We start from the raw sequence: 14,970 nt of genomic DNA on the forward strand, positions 1-14,970 counted from the left end.
TAAAATATTGCACTCAAAGCTACACAGTTATCCCGGCAGCACAGTGTCACCTGCGACTGCCACCTCTCTCCGTTTCATCTCCATGGTGTCTGATTCCAGTGGAAAGTATGGGATCCGCGTTGTCAGGGGCAACACAAACAAAAACCGACAGGTATTCCAATAAATCTCTAGTTGGCTGATTTTTATAACATTGCGTCAGCTCCCGCTTCAGCCCCCATTGTCAAAAAGAAAGCATGCCTTCAGCTTGCAGTTCAAACGTAGCTGAGGACGACGGCGACAGGAATTCTCTCAGGGGTCCTTTAGTTTATCCAGTATAAATAACATGACAGACACGTTAGCACATTGACATCAACCCAGAAGAATCCAAGAGTTAGGAAATATTCAGTCATCCTGAAATACAAAAATAAAACATCTTTGACTTTTTTTTTTGTTCTTTTTGTCTGTCTTTCTTTTACAGAAGTGAAGTCTTTAAGGTGATTCTCTTAAGACAAGAAGCTTGAGATTTTCAGATACAGTTTGTTTTTTTTTTCCCCAGAGGAAAATTAGTGCTGTCCCATTGGTCCCATCAGTTCCTCTTGGAGTTGGGTTTTAATCGCCGAGCCCTTCGTGTCCGCTTAGTTACTGTGGTGAAACGAAACTCCTCCAGTGGGTCTACCCTGCCCCTCGGCTGGCGCTTCATGAAGTGGACTTCCTGTTGCCTCTGCGTGGTCCGCGAGCCTTTCTTGGGCCGACCCTTCCTGTTGAAGCCGAGGTACCATCCTTTGTACTTGGCCGACACGAGAGCCGTGTAGTTGTTCTCCAGGAATTCCTCGACAAAGACGCACTCCTGCTTCCTTCCATCAGGCTGAAAGAAGGAAAGAAAAAGGACATTAATTAATTATTAACAGCATGACCTCTTTTTCAACTGCCATCCTGGCTGATTTCCACTGCATCAGTGTATTCAGGCTCAGAATGGTTTGCTTGGCTGTTGTGGTTTTGTATTTTCCAGTTTGGTGTTAATTACGAGGCAAATATCTAATTTTCATAAATCTGTGACACTGAAAAGGTTAGCTAACAAATACTTTTAGGCAAGTAAAACATCACTGTATGATAACATGAGGTTTGAATCATGATTGAAAAGATAAACTTGGCTTAAACTTAAGGTTTTTTTTAACTACAAAAGGTCTTGCCATGAGTTGGGAGTTGAACTAAGTTTAAGACGACTGGTTCCCTTACCTCCTTCACTCTCTTCTGCGCTATCGTAGCATGAAATTACTTTCTAGTTTCACTTTCTGGGCACAGATCACATCACAGTAGTTGTATTTACTTGCTTCATTGCCAAGTTAGAGGAATTCCATATCAACCCTTGTCTGTAGGTTAAATATGTAGCGAGAGTCAGGCGATGGTTAGCTTAGCTTAGCATAAAGACTGGTAGGACTGGCCTGTATCGCTTCATAGACAGATAATAGGCTGGTATCAATCTTCTAAATCTAAATCTCTGCAAGAAAGTGACTTTCCAAAAAGATATTGTGCTGTACATGAAAATTAGGAAGACCTGGCTTCATATCTTTTCAAAAACATGCCGGTGTGGAGTTAATTTGGTGTTTATGCTGTATTAAAGTGATTCAAATATACAAATGTTAAAAAATTATGGAAATCTAGAGGATTCTGTAGTCACAGCCGACCGTTTGCAATGACAAAGCTGAGGTGTCATGCTGAAAATATGGTTCTTTATAATGATTGTTCCTCACTGCAAACAGATTTCATGGAGACTTTCTTTGGAAGAAAGAAGTTGCTCTGAAAACTGTTCACGGTGAGGTATGTGGATTATCCAAGGTAACAAATCTCAAAGACAGATATCTCCAAACCTGGGCCTATGAAGATGAAACTATCTGCATGTCTACATACCAATGGGGGCAAGTCAGAAAATGTGTTTTTCTAAAGTTTGCGTGTAAAGGCCCTTTAAAAATCTCGATGCCAACACTGGGGAGTTCAATTGAATCTGTCCAAATTTCTGTGATTTACAGTGCAACTTATTTTTATCATTAATAACAACAAATAATTGACATGTCATTTTATCCGATTTTTTAAATAATCCTACTGCGGTTTAAAGGAGGAAGTCAAAGAGGCCCCAGAAACTAAAACTCAAAATGCTTGTTCCTAACAGATGACCATGATGAGAGAGTGAAAACTTGTGTGAATTACTGGAGCCCCACCGATGCTGACAGCATGAGTTATTAACGCAACAAAATCACACGTGTGCCTCCGCGGTGTACGTTTGTCGGATATTAACTTATTTTCCATATCGAAGCGGTCGTCCGCAGAGTCACATGCAGTCATCCCGCACTTGTGGCCACCTGGTGTGACTAAGTGATATAATTGCAATGGCATTCCTCCTAAGTGACCATTAGTCTCTCAATGCATTGTGGTGATTGCAGTCCGTAATTGACTGATCGAGTGTCAAAGGAGTAGGCCGATTACGTAATGGAAGAAGGGCTGTGAGTTATCAAAGGGGTTTTGTTAGGGTGTACAAAAACAGCAGGAGAAAGCAGATCTGAGGCTACGTTCAATTCAGCCTGGATTAAGAGCTCCATTTAAAATATTCATTTTGATATAAAGAAGTGGTTGAGCTTTTACTAAATGATCAGGCATTTTTATGATGTTTCTAGAATGAAAACCAAAAGATACTCACCCTTCCGACTATTTTGCCCTTCTCGTTCATGCAAATGTAATGTTCGCTCTCTTTTCCTTTTATTCGAATGTGGCTCCCGAAAGTCTCCGTCTCGACAACAAGAAGAGCTGGAAAAGGCAAGAAAAAGTAGACTCTGTTAAGGGCATGTATAAGTCTTTCCACTCACAGAACCATGGCTGAAGGATTCCCGTACATTTAAACAAATCCGGTATGTTTTTTCTCACTTTCGGTCGACGGTGTCTGGGCTTTTTTTGAAAAGTTCCCCTCATATAAAGACCTAAAAATGATCGTATTTAACTTCCAGTCCTGTAAAGGAACCCTGCACACTGAAGGCTCTACAATCGAGGGGATAACACATTTGTCAAGCACTGCGCCTCATAAAGAGAACACAGTGCGAACTATTGAAATTGTTTACAGTATTTTAGAGATATTACGTTGATATTTCATGAATATGTTGTTGTTTTTCATCATTTACGCCACCACAAAGCAGTCCACCGCCAGAGTTGTTCCAGAGATTAAATTCTGTTTCATCACATCAACGATCACAAGACATGATTTCTCTTAATAGTTGAAAAAAAAAAAATATTCTGTAAGATCCAGAACATATAGATTTGTGATTTGGGGATCTATAAATAAACTGACTTGACTTGACACACACAAACATTTTTTCTGTGAATGTGGAAAAATATGATGAAATTTAGCTGTTGTGCTAAACAAAAAGAGATGAATTGTGGGTCTCCAGAGCAGATAATTCAAGTCTCTTAAAGGTATATTAAGTGTTTAACTTTCTTTATACAATACCATATATGCACCAAAACAACAATGCCACCGTCACGTCAACCTGACACAGCAGTAATCCACTCTCGAGACGCATCCCGGCGGCTCTTTTAACCCCCCCCCCCCCCCCCCCATCCCAAATGTTAACCCCTGCGAGGTCACCTTTGTCTCTGCTCGCCCCTCGACCAGCAAAGAGATCTGCCAAACATTTGTGGAGCGGTTATGTGCCCCTCAGGATTAGGTTTCAAGTTCCCTTTAGTCTGTGCTCACTCAATCAAAAAGTTAAGATGATCCATTTGTTTAACACACAGGGCCATTCAGCAGCGCTCAAGGGAGCAGAGGAAGAATAGGCGAAGGGGATGGGACAGGCTCGAGGGCAGAAGTAACTCCCCTCCTCCTGCCCTCCTCCTAAAATCCAACCTTGGGAGGAAAGTGGGAAGAAGGAAACCTGTCTCAAAGGTTAAACTAAGGGAAGGTAGAGATTTCTGTTTGTACGTCTTACTTGGGAACTTTAGAATAGCATTTCTGACTTCTTCATCAAAGATCAGTCTGGACCTTTTTGGGGTACTCAAGAAGGAATAAAATCCAACGACCCTGGTTTGTATATGAATTGCATGATGTTTAAAAAGATATATAAGTCAAATCAGGAGTCAACACTTTGGCTGCTTCCCTGGTTTTGCATGGAGACCCAAGATTCAACCTCAAGTATGAAGCCTCGAGCCAGAACATTAGATAAAACACTATTTCCCTCCCTACTGTAAGTCATCCTTTGTCCGTGACCCCGTCCAAACCCTATCTTCGCCACATCTGTAAATGTATGAACAGGACACTTCAATGACCTTCAGTGAAGCCCTGTGAGTGATAGGTGATTTTATCAGAACAGCATCCACAGGCAAATATCTTTGAGTCAGTGAGTCGTCACTGTGATGTTTTGTATATTAACTCTGGGTATTCTGGATATTTCTCAGACTTAAGACTCCATTAGCGTCCATAGGTATTATATAAAAGGGCAAAAATTAAAAATCTTACAGAAGTTTTAGAATATCTGATCAATATTTTAACATTAAATCCAACTGACTTCTCAACCTGTGCAATGTTTTCTTCCTCTGTGCACTATGAACAATGTGGGGCCACAGGCATTTATTGACCTCAACATGGGGTCACCTGTCAAAAAAGCTGAATACTCCTGCTTTAATTCCACATTGCAGCATTTATCAGTTTAAAAGCCTTTTCACTGACCCACCATCACTCTGAGTGGACAACAAGCCTCATTTACAACAGATTGTTCTGGAAAGGGATTGTTCTAGTCTCTTAAAAGTAATGAATATCCTTTGCTAATACCTAAGAAGAATGATAACGGCGCACTTTGGCTGCACTGATACAGACTTAGTGGTCATAAAGCTCTACATCGAAGCAATATATTTCTTCTGTGGTGGTTTGTGGAACCTCCACGGTGAAGCTGCAGTGACTGAGAGTAGATTAGAGCGAGGAGACTATCTTCCTGAGCATTATTAGTGAGTGCAAAGGAGTTCACAGGTGCCAGGTACTGCAGCTGGATGGGGAGGAGGAGGAAGAGGGAGAGGTGGGGGACAGGAGGAGGAGGAGGAGGAGGAGGAGGAGGGGCGGAGGGTAGAATTGGCAAGGCCTCATGGGAAAAATTGGATCTGCTTCCACTCAAGCTCTAACAAGCAGTGAGGAAACTTCGCCTCGGCGCATCTGTGACTGAACACACTCACTCAGAGGCGTTCAAGACCAGCAATTTTCGAGCCGTGAGTCAGCTGTTGTGAGCAAAATATCTGCAGGAAAGCACAACACAAGTCCTGCCGCCTTATGTTTGTGCCACTGCATCAAAGAGGGCTTCGCTGACCATCAATTTACTCATCCGCCACATTTGTTTTCATTTGAGATCGTGAACAAGTCCGCACAGAAAGCAAAGAGGACGTGTTTTAGGTTGCTAGAAGCTTAAATTGGATCTGAAAATGTTAAACTCAACAAGAAAGACGAAATCTGCCAAAGGCTTTCTGTCATCTTTGAGCTTAATTCTTAACATTTTCAAGTTGGCATGAAATACTTTCACACTGCTGCACTAAACCTAATCGCCCATATCCAACATTAAATGTGACGATTGCAAACCACTGAAGAAAATGAAAGATTATACATTTAGTTAGTTCACTTTCTTTTTCAAGTTCAAGAACAATACAATTTTAAGATTTCACCAATTTGCACCTCCTAATATGGACAGTCACAGTCTCATTCCTTGTGAGAAACATGTTTTCCAACCCTACCAGACAGTAAAGTTCAGTAATGCCACAGGATTGCATCCTACATAAACATAAAAGCTCATTACCTAAAACTTAAAAAACCAACAGTAAAGAATATTTTGCAGAATGGCAAAACCAGCAAGTCAGTTTTGGTCCATATTAGGCATTCTGGCAGAAATTCACACCGTTGGCCTATAAATCTATCAAGATAAAAATAGACTCTGGATACCCAAATGCTGCAGCAAACATCCACTGCAGCAATTTCATAATGTTTCCAGCCGCCCCAGCCACTAGTTGGTGGCTTCAAAAAGTCACCTTCCACTTTGCCCAAGCCAAACACAGAGCGTGGAAAACCACGTCCAAACAATGAGTAGTAAACAGCCAAAGTGGCTGGAGGAGTGAGAATCTCAAAGCACCTAAATCTGGCTGGTAGGTGGTGGTGATTTCTCATCCTGTTATAACAAAGAAGCTAAAGTGTCAGGTGAGATGCACAGGAGTTCTCCCATACCATACTTGCCCCCATCATCTCCGTTGGCGTTGACTTTCTTCCCCAAGATCTGGACGTGTTTCCCCGTGGTTCTGCTGTAGAGCTGATAGATCCGGACCTGCTTCCGACTCAGGTCTTCCGGGTTCCTCGTGTGGTTCTCGATGTAAAACCTGAAATCAGCAGAGCTCTGCTGGGACTCCTGCACAGAGGTGTGAGACAGGAGGAAACAGAGAGAGAGACAGACAGAAGATGAAGAAACAGAAAAAGGGAAAGACAGACAGTGAGAGATCTTCACAGCACAGGTGTTGATAGTAATGTGTGCTGTTGCTTTTACAGGCCCTGTGTCAAAAAATTGTGCTTCAGGGGCTAAAAACTAGAGATACCAAGCTGGAAATTGTGGCTGTGGCTTTTTAATGTTTCTCTTCTCGCTTTTAACTGGCACGTTTTATATGCATTGCATTTACAAGCTGATAACTATGCTACAAGATGTGTTAATGAAATCACCGTTTGAGGAGAAAATCCCACAGAACAAGTGTTAAGTCTATAGTGCGACCTTCTGTTGCTTCGTATTGAGACAGCAGTATACTATGTGCCTCGGGCGATATTGAGAAACCTGTACTCCATTTCCACAAGCAAGCAAGCCACTAGCAATTATACACCTGAAGCATCCAGACCTGTTGCACTATCATCAAACAAATATCTGCCTGCAGGCGAAGTAGGGTCCATAAATTAGGAACCGCAGCAGGCGGAAGACAAGACTGCGAGATGGCAAGAGGCACCTTGAACCACAAAAACACTCTTGTAGGAGGACGTTTGGATCAAATTGTCCACATCCACCTCTCAGAATTCACCAGCCCGCCGTTTACGAGTCACCTTGGACCTGACATAAAAACAGAGGAAATCTTCAACGGCATGTCAGAAAAGCAACTGTGTCACCCAACATGTGGAGGAGCGAGAGGAAACGTATACTTTCAGAAGCCCTGGAATCTCAGTTCACGCCAAGATCCCATTTCCCCAGCTGTATGGCGTGGTAATTGCACAGTAATGGCTTTTTATGTGGCTGTTCTCAGGTGGCTAATTATATACACATTACATACCCGAGTCCTTGTTATTCTAACTTCAGTAAATTAATGACATGTAACAAACATGATGGGAAATTGTAGCCTCATAAGAACAAAACCTTAAAACAGAGAGGAAAAATAAACAACTTCTGCAAATCTTATCGAGGCTCTTATGAACCAGGTCTCACATAAGTCGTGCCCCATTTCAGGCGCCTAATCCTTTAAAGAATGCTGTCCACGAAGATGAGTCCTTCAGGTTGGACTCACACCGTCCCCCAAAAGCAACAGTTTAACCTCCTAGAAACCAAAACTGAACTTCTAATGTCAAAAAGTGTCACTTCTTTCTCAAATGCCCACTAGATTGTAAAACATAAGCAGCATCTCTCTGCCACATTTGGACGAGCTTTTGAAATCGGAAGGACACGTTGGCTCATTATGACGTATTCAGCCTAGAAATGTGGACCTCGGAGGATCCAGCCCCTGAACTGGGACACAGCTTCTGTATCTTGACATTTAGGAAACACGCCCATAATGTTACTTTTGGCATCAGGCAGTGAAGAAAATGAGAGGCTGGATATCAAAATGCATTACAAACTTTTGGTGTTAATATTGATTTCAAGGCAGCAAAACTTAAACTTTGTGATGACTTTGCTTCATGCATTACAGGGAAATATTTTTTAATGGCCAGTATCTCTTTGGAGTAGCAGATTAGGCATTTCTATCACGGATAATACTGTCTTCTTTCTCAAAGCAGCTATAGCTCTATTGGCTCACCCCCCAATACTTGCCTGCAAAAAACACCTTTTTTTGTAGATACAACAACTGCACAGCCATGTAACACATTATCCTGTAAAAAATACATTTTTCAAAAAAAAGAAAACGCTTCAATCCAGATCAGTACTTTCTGGAGCCCTAAAAAGATAACCCTAACCCTCAACCAGTTCCTTAATCCTATGAAGTCAACCAGGACCAGGACCAGAAGGACTCAACCAAGAGATCTACAGTTTTACAGCATGAAGAGGCACATTTACACCAGTCTTTATAACTTATATTAATAAATGCATACAGACAACATGTGTAAAACTACATTTAATGTATGTTGAAATTAAAGGGATGTTGATTAAGCTACGGTAACAGAGTTTTTTTTTACTTTTAAAGTACTCCTCATGGAAGCTTTCGCAATTTGTTTCTCTAAACATTCGGTGTCCAGTAGGTGTTCCCGAAGGAAACTTCAGAAAATGATGCATTTAAGAGCTGAGCAGTTAGCATGAACAGCAGTAGCCACAACGGCTGAACAAACAAAGAAAAAAGTGTCACTTACAGGACATTTCATCCAAGGAACAAGACGTCATAGACAAGCCATCTCTGCACAGAGCTGGATTACCACTAAATACATGCGGATTTCAAATTAAACATTCAAGTGTTCAACTCAAACTGCACACAAATGTGTTTCAAAAGTCAAACATCATCTGTTGTCAGCTCTCTCTCTCAACATGAACCACAAAGCTGACGAGCAAGAAAAAACACCCAACACAAAACAAAACTAACTGGGCTGCTACAGGATTTATCCCAAATCTCCACATCTCTAAACAAACATAAAGGTGTGTTTGGTAGACAGTTGCTTTTTTGCGGGAAAGGCAAGCCTAAGCACATGGCTGAGGTGAACACTAGCGACAACAGTTTTTTATCACGCCGTCTCCTTTCTTCAAAGACACAGCATGAAAACGGATATGGTTGAAACTTCAAAAGTCTGGCGCTCATCTTCACCCAGGAAGCTTAGTTGTCGTCGCATCCATCTAAGATACACCTTGCTATCTGCTCGACACACAGACAGGGTCACACACACACACACACACACACACACACAGTAGGTAAAGACACACTCTCTCATGTTGGCAGTGCATTCAAAGTTTACTTCCAACTGTGGTTGCTTCTGTTGTTTTTCCTCATGAAATCACAACCACAACATGGCATGTAAGAGCCATTAGCTGCACGTAGCAGTGCGGAGAAGCAGAGTGGGCCAACAACATGGAGATGGATGTGACAGGAGGGCGTTAAAGGGCTATTCCTGCATTCTTTATAGTTTGATCATCTGCCTGAAAGCACTCAAAGAGCCACAAAGCATTTCCTTTGTTTGATAAATACCTTTATCTAATCTGACTTTTTCTACACCAAAAAAAACATAAAATGTCCCTCCTCAGTCCACCTCGTACAGTCTGCATGAACTTCATCCTGTCTTACATGTGAGGAGAGGTCAGTCGACACTATAGCTTTGTTTGTGCCAGCTCTGTTGGAATAATCAGAGCACACAGACTTACATAACATTGCAGTTTCTAGTTTTGGGAGTTTTCCGGTTTTATATTTTGTCTCCGGGAAATTTCATTAAAAAGTCCTGGTTCAGAAAATGTAGTCCAGGAGTTAGACCTGTCATTTTGTCCCTGACAGCTAAATGGCTCCCCGACCGGGACAAGGGGATCCTAGCAGCACTAAATGAAAAAAATACAATTGTGCAACCAATAAAGTGAAGGCTATCTTACATAGTTTACAAAGGTTCCCTCCTGCAGGGTTTTTATTTGTCCCAAAAGGTCAAATGTTAACTCATCTTGGAATGATTCAGCCTTTTTTGTAATCTGTTAAAGATATAATCACATAAAAACCACCCTCAAAATGTTGCCAACTGTGGGATGCCTGCTCGGCTCTATTTTTGTAATCAGTCTATCCAGTTTTAATATTTAAGATCATAACAACACCGATAAATTAATTTAAAACACAAGCACGTGGAGTATTATGATCAAACACGTCATACCAATAAATTGATCACATAGCTTTATGAGTGAAGGAGCGTGCTCTCCGCATCTTATCTGAATCACGGCGCGCAATTAGATGAGTGGATGCCTGCAAATCATTACTGTTCAAAGTGAGACGCGACTAATAAAAAGTGAGGCAACAAGCGCCAAACCAGCCCATGTGTTCAAAGAATACCTTTTAACCTCAGGGATCAAACTATTTATTACACAATTCCGTTGTAAAATACTGAAACTGCTACTTGAAGTCCAGATTAAAAACAACAGGCGTTAATTAACTTTTGCCAGATTGATAGTATTGATTGGAGATATTAGTAGATTAGTCCGGGTAGAAATCAGCTGACGCGCTTCAGATTAGAATGATGAACTTTCTTTATCACTACAGGAGGTTATAGTCTTTATTAGTCATTTTATCAAGAATATATTGCAATAATTGCACTTCTATCTCCTTTATCGTATCGCGATGGTGCTGTTCTAATATCAATGCAGAGACCTGTAGTGTCTTTACAGTTTGGGTTTTTCATTGTATAATATCTCTATAATCTCCTGCATCGTATTGTACTTTATTTTTTTGCAATATCCTTGTTTGATTTTATTTTTTCCGCGTAGAGAAACTGACCGATTTTTTCGGTCAGTGCCATAATTAATATAAATTCATATGGATTTAATTGAAACAAGTCAAACCTGTGTTTAATATTGTTGGGACCACCCTGAAAATAGCCTACCCCCACCATCGGCATCATTCACATTAAAAGGTGCACAGTGACATGCAAACACATACACACACAAAAAGGAGTTTAACGTGGGAGTAAACGTACCTGTAGCTGGAAATAGAGTACCAGAAAATGTAAACACCTACGTGGAGAGAGAGGGAGAGAGAAGAGAGGAGGGGAGTGAATCACACAGGCAATTACATGAAGAATAAACGCAGCCTACCTGGATGAAAGCAATGCGCAAATATGACGCTTTTGGCGACTTCTATTGGTAAGAATGCAGGAGTTTATGTGCAAAAGCCAAACGGGGATGTTGAACACTTACACGTATATGAACCTCGAAGGCAGCAGAGACATCTTGACTTGCAGAAATACACCTGCTTCCACAGATTTAGAGCCCCAGGAAAGGTTGGCGAAATCGCCCCCCTCTCTCTCGCTTTCGCTCCCCTGCGCGTCCTTTACGCACACAACTCCGGGGGTAAGTAGGAGATTGAATCCCAGTGTAAGGATATATCACTGGAGAGCAGCAGCAGAGTCACGGGGTGCAACATTAGGTGCTTCCTTGTTGGGGGGAATTATCCAGAAGATTATTTTTTTCTCTCAGCTCAGTCTCCTCCGCTCCCCGAAATCGCGCAACGTCTCCGTAAATCGATGCCAAGCGTGGAAAGGATTCAGAATTCAACCTCTTCAAAAATCCCCTCCCTCAAAAAAAGTATCCTCCGAGTTTTGCGCACCTATAGCCAAGTTTCCCCACAATCCCAATCCTTCTGCTCCAGAGATCACAGGCTCCTCACCTCCGTCCGTACCTGCGGGGGATTTCTACACCTTGCATGGGTCATTTTATTCTACTAAGTGCTGCGGTGGAAAAGGGAGAAGCGGTGGATAATACAATGCCTTTTCACCAAAAACAAGTCGCTGAAAGTGGGCAAACAAACTTATCCAGGCATACAAAAAGAGTTATGTTTTTCAAAAAAGTCGTGTGGAAATCGCAGCGGCAGCAGCGGCGGCGGATCCCTGGAGAGGTTTGGGGGCTGATGATGGCGCAGCAGTGCCTGTCAGTGGTGTTTGTGCGTCTGCGGCTTGAGATTTGGGCACAGAGAGGCTTTTTTGTTGTTGGTGGGTGGAAACATGTCAGCGGTTTGCACCTGATAGGGTAATCTTGGAGAGACCATCAGCTTGCAGAGGGTTTTTTCCTCTCGGTGGGCAAAGCGCTGCGCAGAGGAGGACGAGAACGAGGAGATGAAGCGCTTTTTGCTTTGTTTTTTTCTTTTCTTTTTTTTAAAATCAGACTTTTCCCTCAAGTTTGGAAGACGATTTAACTGGTCTTCAGATTTGGACTAGGGCAACCTGGTTTAAAATATCTGCGTCAAATGGGAAGCATGGGATCATATAAACTTTTTTTTTTGTTTATTTCTGAGTTTGATCAGATTTTATTTAACTCAACTTTTACGTCAAAGTATGTCTTTAGTTTTTGTTTTTATTCCTTTAAAGCCTAGCCTATATAATAATACTATAACAAGTATTATTATAATTACACTGCGACATGATAAATAAACAGAGCTGCTCTGTTGCAACAGAAACTGCTTCTCTCTCTCTGTTATTTGTGCTTTTTAAACTGCCGCTGGTTTGTGGATTGGCCCCGGCTCTCCCAGACAGCATTCAAATGCAGGTTGTTGTCGACCTCGATTTTTTTCAATAATGTGCTATAACTTATCCCGCATTTAAATGAAAGAGAGGTGTGAATGTGTTTACGAGCTGGCAGCAGTAAAGTGAGCCCACATCCCTGCTGCCATTAAAAAAAAAAAAAAAAAAAGAAAACCTTTGTGGTCCGCCTTTATTGTCCCATTAAAACTGGATCCTCGGCATTCCTGCCCCATTGATATTCAAAATGATTCTAAATGATTACATACATAACTTCCCATGTTGGGGATTTCAACGGGCCTCCTGTTGTGAGTTTAGTGGGAAATGAAAAGGAGTGTTTGACCAAGAGCTCCAGCTGCTGATCAACATAAGGCAAACAGACAGCAAAATAAACAAAAATCAATTATTTATCCAGAAATTAATTAATGGCTTTTAGTTAAAAGACTATATCAGAGTGTTTGATTTATAATTACAAGTTAAATCACAAAATCCTTTGTGTTGTCTGCAAGTACACATGTGGATAAAGTGGGTTGATGTGGGTTTTACGCTGTGATTGGTGGCTGTGTGCCTAACAAGAAGGTTTGATCCTGTCAACCACAGTGCACTTTAATTATCCCTGTAACACAACTGCTGAATAATGTCATTTACAGCATGACTAATTTAGCCTTGTCTGCCTAAGGGAGGGAAATCACAGCAAAAATTAGCAAATAGTTATTATTGAGACAGATAATTTGATGGTTTCTTTACAAATACAAGGCTTTGTGTTCTGTTTGATCAGATACGGCTTACGTTAGCTGCTGCTCACCGCTGGTGAAGATTTCTCTGAAAGTTCAAAATAACGGCACCTGACAAGTGATTTAAAGAAGGCAGGATGATAAACAGTAATTACAACACTGACTGAGATAGAGCCAGCACTGTGGAGTCACTCATCGCCTCTTAAGCACATGTTTGTGACAAACGTCTCGGAGCATGACTGTAAATCCACAACTGAGAGAAGAGAGCGCAGCAGCAGGCCTGGATGTGGCCACCTGTGAGTCACAAGGAGGAGGAAACGTATCTCTGCTCGTGGCAAAATGGAAGATCCCAGATTTTTAAAGAGGACTTTTATCATTTTATCATTGTTAAGAGTATGGGAAATAAGTAATGGCTACAAGCCGGTTTCTGGATGGTTCTGCCAGGCACTTGTCTGGACTACCAGTTACTTTGGCAGCTGGCCAATCAGGAGTCAGAGGGACAGATTTAATATGTGGCCCTACTTTTCTGTCCTACCTACACATATGGCGGACCGAAAATGATTTATAATGGTCAAAACTCTCCCCTTTGAAGACCCACTCGTCAATTCATGTTTAACTTTTAATCTTCTGCATAAAATCCACAGAGAAAACAACCTGTGCAGCTGTTGCATGTGGAGAATAAAGTGATAGTAGCTCTAACACAAGGTAACAGGTATATAAACAAAATACCTAATCTGCAGGACACCGTGCAGGCCTGAGGGGATGGTTCACACAATTTTTTACGAAAATACTAAATAATCTAGACACCCCAGTACAGTGAAAGTAGTTCCAGTTGTTGACAGTGTGTCCTGTGGATTATCTATTATCTCCAAAACAAAGTGGGACATTGTTTTTGCTGTTGAAGTTTTGAAATTGAAACATTCAGTTCCATTGACCTCCATTGAAATGGTCTCAAAACCCGAGTGACTAAAATCAAAACAATCTGCACGGAAAAAAGATACTGTTTGAAGTAACTTTTAATCAAGTTCACCCTTTAAAAGGAAGCACTTTAGATGTGGATAGCAGGATACATTTCCACACCTTCAGTCAAAAGAGTTGGTGCTCTTGTAAATTGTCTGCTGACGCTATTTGAAAAAGTAAAAAAAAAAGAGTGATAAAACAGCAAGAATCAATCAAACGCAGTACGCCGCTGGTCGAGCATAACAAGAGTGAGCTTTATGAATGGGGAGACCTGTTTCTCAGTCCAGTTTCTGAGGCTTGGAAGGGGGGGGGGGGCAGCCACTCAAGAGCTGGGATAAGGTTACCCACAGAGATTAGCTGACAAGAGTGAGGGAGTGAGAAAAACAAGCAAGCAAGTTAAAGGTCTTAGTTTACCTGGCTTGCTGTGCTTGGCAGCCAATGAAAGTGCTTTCAAACCACAGATTCAAACGGTGCCTGAAATGATCCTCTGCAGCCACATCCGCCAATTCTATTTCAATTTTGATGAAAACGAATTGAACTTTTAAGTCAAGAGCTGCAAAGTGGCGAATGATGTTATTTAGACGACTCCCAGACTCCTTTCAAGCCTTTGAATTTGAACCTCGCCGCGTCCGTGCAGCTATGCGTGTCTGTCCACAGCGACGGGACTGTGGGAATGTCACCGAGGATATCTCATTGAAGCTAAAGGAGGAGGCATCTGAGGGCGGGCGAGCGTTCAGCGGTTCAAAGGGCCCTAGCAGGCATTTAGGGCTTGACAAAAGAACTTGGCAGATCAGTAAGTGAAGCCCAATGTACTACATTAGTGTCAGGACCCCCTCCGCGTCCCTCCCACTTTGCACTTTC

General features: G+C 41.8%; 1 protein-coding gene across 1 annotated transcript; it reads right to left on the reverse strand.

Annotated features, from left to right (window-relative positions):
- Positions 1-451: 451 nt before the first annotated feature.
- On the reverse strand, positions 452-11,131 carry fgf24 (fibroblast growth factor 24). The gene is made up of 5 exons (XM_070913078.1): positions 11,100-11,131; positions 10,880-10,916; positions 6,218-6,395; positions 2,672-2,778; positions 452-844 (listed from the first exon to the last, which is right to left on the reverse strand). Exons 1-5 carry the CDS (start codon positions 11,129-11,131, stop codon positions 566-568), a joined length of 633 nt encoding a protein of 210 aa, XP_070769179.1. The 3' UTR covers positions 452-565.
- Positions 11,132-14,970: the final 3,839 nt, after the last annotated feature.

The sequence above is a fragment of the Enoplosus armatus genome, chromosome 10 (assembly GCF_043641665.1).
Source record: "Enoplosus armatus isolate fEnoArm2 chromosome 10, fEnoArm2.hap1, whole genome shotgun sequence".
Classification (NCBI taxonomy): domain Eukaryota; kingdom Metazoa; phylum Chordata; class Actinopteri; order Centrarchiformes; family Enoplosidae; genus Enoplosus; species Enoplosus armatus.

Bases quoted from the DNA above. Each gene is read 5' to 3' on its own strand.
- fgf24 (XM_070913078.1), bottom strand. From the start codon at position 11,131: ATGTCTCTGCTGCCTTCGAGGTTCATATACGT. The intron at 2,779-6,217 runs GTATGGGAGAAC...TGCCTTTTCCAG, and splicing joins AGATGATGGGGGCAAGTATG to CTCTTCTTGTTGTCGAGACG. The intron at 845-2,671 runs GTGAGTATCTTT...TCCTTCTTTCAG, and splicing joins AGGGCAAAATAGTCGGAAGG to CCTGATGGAAGGAAGCAGGA.